Raw genomic sequence first — 8368 nt, forward strand, 5'->3', positions numbered from 1 at the left:
TGTAGTAGGCTTAAGTACTTTAGGAGTAATTATGATCTACCATGTCTTAGTCTACCTCTGTGTAGTACAGGCGATTTTGTTTCATACAGTAACTAATTTGGATTTGTCACTAGAAAAAAAATTCTACGAAAAATCATGAAGTGTATTGATAATTACTTTTCTTAATGGAGCATGAGGTAAGGACTTGGAGTCATAAGTTAAGGAGTCTGTGTATCCTACCGTAACTTCCCCTTTCTCTACTGGACATTTCAATGATACTTGCTTTCATTCTCCTGATCCTCCGGAGGGTAAACAAGCCCCTGAAATTCCACATTGACATGGATCTCTATTCCCAAGATCAAGGCAACCTTCAAAAGAATAAGCTGGAGCTGACGGATACCTGCAAAAAGCAGATGATAAATAAAAGCAAAAGAAAAGAGCACAAGTGCCCACGTGTCTCTGACATTTCTGACAAACTCATGTAAGACCAGCTGCTACTTTCTTTTTCCCCTACTGTGATCCCAGCACTTCAGCCAGCCAGCACTGGTGTGTAATATCATAGCATGCCAAAAAATTTCCATACAGCTGAAAACCCAGTCCTTTTTAAAAAAGGATAAAGATTAACTATTATTTAAATGTTTCAATCCCCAAATCAGCAGCATGGGAAACAAACCAAACATGCTCTGCAGCAGAGAGAAGAGAACACCAGAAGGACTGCACTTTTGTCACAGGTGGCAACAAGCTATTTGATCAGCCTAGCTGTAATACTGAACTGCGTCTTTATCTAAACACTTCTGGCTCTGTGAAAGCATACTAAGTTCCTCACCACCTCTTCTCTCTTTAGTTAAGATAGGGAGTAGATGTGAAAATGACAGTGTGCAAACTCTGTTTATTTGAAGGAAGACAACTTGCTATCATATTTCAGATAATGATAGAAAAAACGTTCTACCTAAACACCAAATTTCAGCTGTGTTAAGATACAAAAGACAACTACATGCATGAAGTATTTGAAAAATAGAAATGATAAGAAATAGGAAGGGGAAAAGGCAAAGTGCAAGACTCAAGTTCCACAGTTTCACCATTCATTGCCAACAACAACAGGGCAGTTTTTGCTTTGGACAAGAAATCAAACCTTATCTACTATGTTTGTGTCATTTTATGCTTCCCACGCTATGCCCAGTGGAGAACTGTGTTGCTCAATGCACCATGGAGAACACAGACTGGTGAGAAAAAGCTGGCTGTGCCATGCTGTTCTTGAAAGAAAAACTGAGTAGTAACTCCGGCTCCAACAAAGCATTCAGCTTTCAAAGGAGACTGATTTCTCAGATTTTGAGAATCATCACAATTATTCACAATTTTAATATGTAAACCTCTATTTAATCAAAACTTATTCATAAGCTGACAGTGATCTTGAAAATATCTTCATCACTCTTCCAAAAATTTGCAAAGCCAAAATTATTCCTCCTTTTTCCATATCAACATTCACAAGAATGTTCAAAAGCATTTTTCTTTTTTACAAGTTGATTACAAAGGCCAAGAGAATAATGTGGCAGCTGCAGGAATGTAATAGCAAAAATAGGAAAATTAGCCACTAAATTAAAAAAAAAGAAAAGAAGAAAAATGTTTGAATCTTAAACCCATTTTTCAGTGTAGGAAAAAGATATGCCTTGGAATGGTATAAAAGACAACAGATAATGCATGCATTACAATCTCATGAGACAACATATGTCTTTCACATCTAGGTATAGGCTGAAAAGCACAATGCAAAGGTAATCATGCATAATTGCACCATAAGGACTTGAGACCAATGGCTGGCACAGGCTAAACCTTAATGAGTTACCCCATGCCCCCCTTTTCTTTTCCCCTGTGAAGAACAAGTGCTGCTGTGTCTAGCAGTAGCTGTACTTACTGATATGGTCTATGGATCCTGCACAGAACTTGCCATAAAACTTTTTGGCGCCAAGACCCCTCAAGTCATGTATTGTGAATGGCCACAAATGCAGCACGTTATTGCGGGAAAAGGCATCCCTCTTTTCTATGACCACCACCTTGGCTCCCAGGAACGACAGGTCAATGGCTGTACGAAGGCCACAGGGTCCAGCCCCAATTATCAGACACTGCAAAACAACCAGCACAGAGTATAACTTTACAGTCCTAGGACGAAACAGGCATTTTTACCATAGGTTTCAAGCATCCCACAGCTCTTTGGAGTTAAGTGCTCTTTGTCTGCAACATAAACTGAATTTTCAGGTCTTTCCATTGTTACCTGCCATGTTTTGCCACTAATACGTTAAAGCAGTAACCACAACATGAAAATAAAGCATATCACAGCAGCAAAGTTTGAAGAAACAGACATGTAAACTGCCCATTTGCAACCCTTGCTTTAAGAAGAGCTGCCAAGGTATAGTCTCCAAGCTATGTATGCAGCTGGAGAACAGCAATATTTCTGAAGGCTTCTCCCTCTCCAGTTCCATCTACCTTTCATCTTCCAAAGCCTAAGCTGACTTTTCTTGAGAAAATTTCAGTAATAGTAAAAATTCCTCATCACCAGTGAGAAGCATAGCAACGGCTATGTCAGATAAATACATGAGATGCTAATATTTTTATAAATGTTATCATTTAGAGTAGCACAGTCAGGAGTTAAGTTGGAGCAGCTAACTTACACCTATGCTGGTGCTTCTAGGGCAGCAAAGGAAAACCTCAGGAAAGCAAATATAATGTAACTACAAACTTTGTGTGACTAGATAACTTTTATCAAAATATGTTTTCTCCAACTGAACCGTTGTCATATCAAAAGACTTTCCTATCTTTTCCACTCTACCCACAAACACTATCAAGCTATTAAACAACCTCAGAATGTAAACATCTATAGTCGGAGAAACAAAGTGTACAGCACAATTAACTTTTAAGATAAAAAAGCCAAAACAGTCAGTTGACACTTTTTACCCACAAAAACTGAGATCCACAAAGCAAGCTGGAACAAGTATGTGCCTTCACAGGAATATAGTACCAGTCTATTCTGTCATATCATTTTTGTACTTTGGTTTCTACTGAGTAGAAACCAGACCCCACAGAATAAAGACCTTGCTACAGTGGTGATGGCTGCAGCCATGTGAGTATTTTCCAGATCCTTAAATACCCTTATGGCTGAACAGCAAAGCTCTGAGAAATTCTTAAGTATGCTAAAACTTAACCGGAATCCAACCTTCTAATAATCAGCCTGTTTCAAAGCAAAGCTCTTTCTTTGCTGGTCATTCCCAAATGCCAGTTTTTACAGGCTGCCACATTCGCACCAGTTTTTCACTGGAGCGTAAATGTTGCAAATAATGTGAAAATGCAAATATGAAGTCTGAATGATGAATAAAACAGTCCAAGTTATAGCAATTACAACATAACAAGTGACATGAATTCAAAGTAAGGCTACTGTATGAGATGTCACGTACATCTCAGGGCAGAGATCCAAGCCTTGAGGAAAGGGAAGACTAGAATAACAGCACTGCTTCTTTAGTAGGTTCAAGAACCTGAATGCATATGGGAGAAAAGGCAAGCCCAACCATTGAGCTATTAAATTCCTAAATAGACTTGTATATTGAACATGTGTCCAACTTGTCATTTGTTAAAGTGGATCATCAATTAAGATCTAATATATCCTTTCAACTTAATACTGTTTTCTTTGTAGGTAAGTATAACTCTCAAACACCACTTACATCTTTCTTTAAATTTTAAGAAAACGAGCTGAGTATATAATTTATCCAGGTAATAATTTTGCTTGTTTGACAGCTACAATTTTCAAAGAGACTGGGTTTTATAAACAACAAGATCTCACTGAGTTGAGTGATTTTAATTCTTCTGATGACTTTACCCATATAAAATAGGTATGATGCAGTACACAACAGCAAAGGAAATGTACTAAAATCAGCTTATTCAAACTCATGGCTGCATAATCAAATTATAAATTATTTGCCTGCAATCTTGTCACAGAAATGTAAATATTTTTTCCCCTACAACCTTCCCCAGACACAAGGATGTGGTAAGCAACATGCAGATTATATTCAAGACCCTTGATGTAAAATACGTGATACTCAGTGAAACAATTCGCTGTGAAAGTTGCCTTTTTTTAACCACCACAAAACTATTAATTACGTTGTTATAAAACACAGTGAGATTTAAGCACAATTAAGAATAGAAGATTCTGCACCCTTTTCCACCTTCTTCGTGCTTCTTCTAGCTGCAGATCTCTCACAGAAACCTACTTCTGATACTTGCACAGACAGCAGTAACTACACAGGATGTAAAGTACAGCCAAGTAAATAAAGGCAACAGCTTCTGCTGCTTCTTATTCCCTTTCCTGCAATGACAATGAACCACTGCTGCAACTTCATGCACTAAAGCTGTCTCACCCCTCAAGAAACACTTCTTGCTCAAGATCTCTCAGACAGATTATATGAAGTTCTCAGTAACACCACCATGGTAATGGAACATTAAATGCAAACTGAAATCTGTAATCTCTATTTAACCATTAAGAAAGAGCACCATTTGTAATTATTTACATTTGAACAGCCCATCACATTCAAGCCTTGCTTTCATGAATGCTGACTATCGGAATAATGGTTAACCTGGACGCTGGCCATCTGAGGCACTAACTGCCCAACACCAGTCACAACACTTCATCCCTGATTTTTAAATGGGCAAATAAGAGGTATGCTACAGAGAATGCAAACTTCAAAACTGGTATATGTTCAAGTGTAGAGAAGCCGAGCTTCCTAAAGAAATGACTGAATTCTGTTCTGATAACATGGGTAAAACCTTAATCCTTATTTTCAATTCTATCACCTCCACATGCCTACTTAAACGTTTGTATTTTTTAATCAGTGTTTTGCAAATTACTTTAAACACTACAAATATAAAAATAAGTAAGCTAGTTTCCTAGATAAAGTATGATTCAGTTTTACAAAAGGCTTCTATTTTGAATAGTTATGATTATCTCTTTGGAATTACGTAAAAACTTAATGTCAGACTCAATGGCAGATACTACCAGGATAGGAAACAGGTAATTAACAGAAGCATATGTGAAAAATACATAAAGAATACATATATTTATGATTTCTTTACATTAAAGATTTCAATGAAGTCTCCATATGCAAAAAATATTTATCATCACAGGTATATATTCTTTAACACATGCTAATAAAAGTAAGTATACTTTAACCAAATTATCACTTTCTCTCTGATACTAATTTCACTACTCAAAATGGTGTGAATCCCAAATCCACAGTCCTATATATTTCTGGATTGAGGCAGAGGAGGATGCTACCTTTAATTTATTCACCATCCACCCTTTTTACTTGTGTTTCTATACAGCATCTCAACAACAGCTTCATAGAAAGACTGGCAAATTACTCTCTGCCTTGGCTCCATTCCACTCCCTCTTTTCCTTTGTTCTCTTTCATAGCTGGGTGTCAAACCTCCACTCTTATCTTTTCCTTTTTATTTATTTTTTTTTAAATGTCCTTGTAATCAAGCACTACCCAAATCACTCATTCTTCCATTAAATCTCTTCTTTCATGTTGCACCTCTGTTATCAAAGCAACCTTTTCTTCAGTGGTAATGAACACAGTCTTGCCCACTAAGATATATTCAGAGCCCAGATGCAAAAATCACTCTTTTGGTCTATTACTTCAAATAAGTTAAAATGCCTCTACATTCTTTCAGAGCTTTCTGAGTCTCCTTCTTATTAAAACACAAGCCACCTGCCTTCATTTCACAGCCTTTAACGCACTAGTTCAGTTGTACCCATCACATTTAACTCAAAATAAATTCCTCAATACGATGAATAAAAAGTGTAGTCAGTTTTCAGGAAAACAGTTTTGAATTTGTCTCCATGATGTTCACATAGTGCTCAGAAGGTTTATTCCTAAATGTACACAAAAATCACTACATTTAACTTCCTGTAAGTCCTTCCTTTCTTACCCTGTCTGAAAAATGTAAACCTTAACAGTGACTGGACTTCTGCAGTGTTGCAGCTACTGCCCACTGTGATTACAAGTGGTGCCCAATTAATTGTTTTAATGTTTTCCAAGTTAGTCTATATGCACTGTTACCTTTCATCTGATGTACCCACTGCAAACTTCAAGGAAAGTGTTACCTTTACAAGACGAAGAACAAATGCACCTTGGCCCATTACCGATTTTTCCAAGTGTTATTGTAGTCAATAATAAATACCACCATCCATATGAAAATGGCCACCGGGAAGTGCAACAGTATAAACAATAAGGAAACTAACTTAAGGTTCTAATACCTAGCTGGAAATTAAACTTCAGTCCACAGATCTGAAATGACTGGCACAACCGAAACAGTATATATTCCCCCTCAGTTCTCTACTAAGGAATTATTCATTAATTCCTCCTATTAAGATACTTTCTTCTCCTAGGATGAATATTCAAGAGAAGAAGCAGCATTTATTGTCCCCAAAGGAGGCAGCCAGAATGCTGTCCTAATTTTATCATAACCCATATCATTTTCCTTTTTTAAAAGAGTGGATGATTATTTGCAAAAATAACCTGTTCCATTCACATTTTTATGAATGATATAAAGAACTGGTTTCAGTTACAACAAAACAAATAAGTTCATAACATGCAGTCCAACAAGGGTGCAGCACATAAATACCAGCCCACAATAATCCAGGTTAAACAAAATAGGGTGTGTATGTAAAAGCAGGAACTGCTGCAGTAAATACCACACATACCAATCCATTAAAAGGAACTGATATGAGTTTTCACAGCATTTTTTTTTTCTTCTTTGAACACGGAATACAAGTGACTGCCTTTTTAATGGAAAACAGAGTATTTTGCCAAATTGGCAGGAATGTTCTCATTTCTTGAGAGAGTCATGAGAATGTTCATATTAAAGTTGGAAATTTCCAAATGCACATATTTTGTACTTAGATTCCAACAGCAAATTCCACATGCCTCTTATTGTCTAGTAAAAAAAAAAAAATAAAAAGAAAAGCCTACCAAGTTTCAAGGTTTACCAATTAAGATTTTCCAGCCATCTATGGTATTAATGCCATAAAAACATAAAATATTGAAACTTACAGGCTGCTTCCCATTGAATTACAAACATTCTGGTCATTCCCAAGAATTTCCATTTAACCTCCCCTATTCAGGTTGGCAGTCAAATTTGATAGTAGCAAAAAAAAGTCAAGTGCTAACAAATCACAACTATATTATAAATAGCATGTGTGAGAGCATTTCCATATCTTACACTGATTATACTGGTAAAGTCAAACATCTTTCCACATAAAGACATTTTATAGTGTATTCCACAGACAAACAGGGTAATAGTTGTCTTGATGACAATGAACAGATCTCTTACCTTCGTGTTGGCGCATGCTTTCCCCTTCTTATAGTCCTTATGGCTGCCTCTTTTATCCAACTTTGCCCACAAGGCTTTGGCTTTCCAGTAATTGAGCTTGGACTTGAGTTTGTGGTAGAAAGAACGATAGTCCTTGGGCTTTAGTTCTAGGTAGTCGCAGAGCTCTTGGAAAGCCTTAAGAGTCCCCTTGCAGGTTGAAGCCTGGACAAATCTGTCAAAGAGAACGTGAGCCTGGTTCACCTTCTCATTCTTACTTTCCTCCATGCTTCACACTTTGCAGCTGCCCTGAGGGGCAGCTGCTGTCTTCCAGTGTGCCAGATTTCCCGATGTTGGTCTGTTGAGCCACTTTCACCTCTGGTGTATGGGCATTATTAACCTATAAAATAAAAAAGAAGACGTAACTGAGCCTGCTTTTTTTTTTTTTGATCTTTTCAAATTTTTTTTCCTAAGCCTGCTGAACTGAGAGCCCAGATTCTCAGGAACTAGTAACACATCAGCCCTAAGTAAGTCAACTTACCCACGCTGACTGAATCAGAGCCTTCCAAAGTTCACCAAGCCTCAGACAGAAGAGCATCTTACCTCTGTTAACTCACAAAATGGTTTAACCTGAGCCAGTCCCTAGACAGTTTCATCTAAACTGACTTCACAGGAACAACAGAGAAGTTAAACTGGCAGATGTTGTGCAGTGGTTGGAAACAGGTGGATGTTGAAAAAAAAAAAAAAAAAGATGCAGACTTACTACAGTAACAGTCACTGTGGTAACACTACAGTAATGGTTACATGCTTGCCTTAAAAAACACTACCACCACAAAGCATAAAGCAGTTGGTTTCCCACCAGTAAAGTAAGTTTTGTCTCTTTCATTCTAAAAGAACATGTGCCTTTGCTCATGATAAATAGAGAAGAGAAAAAAGGTTGGCACGGCACAAGCTGGTATCTCCGCTGGAGTCCTTGCAAACACTGCTTTTGCACAGTGACATAACAAACTCTGTGATGGCTTCTGCAATGCTAGGAAGA

General features: G+C 37.4%; 1 protein-coding gene across 5 annotated transcripts in view; it reads right to left on the reverse strand.

The window, feature by feature from the left end:
* MICAL3 (microtubule associated monooxygenase, calponin and LIM domain containing 3) overlaps window positions 1-7685 on the reverse strand; it is a 108497-nt gene extending 100812 nt beyond the window's left edge. For all 5 annotated transcript variants that reach the window (XM_013127828.3, XM_005144358.3, XM_013127830.3 and 2 more), the window contains exons 1-3: window positions 7354-7685; window positions 1889-2096; window positions 263-379 (exon numbers count right to left, since the gene is read on the reverse strand). In XM_013127828.3, coding sequence (XP_012983282.2) covers window positions 263-379; window positions 1889-2096; window positions 7354-7617 — 589 coding nt within the window. In that variant the 5' untranslated portion in view covers window positions 7618-7685. The remainder of the gene's footprint in view (window positions 1-262; window positions 380-1888; window positions 2097-7353) is intronic.
* Window positions 7686-8368: the final 683 nt, after the last annotated feature.

Source organism: Melopsittacus undulatus, chromosome 5 (assembly GCF_012275295.1).
Source record: "Melopsittacus undulatus isolate bMelUnd1 chromosome 5, bMelUnd1.mat.Z, whole genome shotgun sequence".
In the NCBI taxonomy this organism is placed as follows: domain Eukaryota; kingdom Metazoa; phylum Chordata; class Aves; order Psittaciformes; family Psittaculidae; genus Melopsittacus; species Melopsittacus undulatus.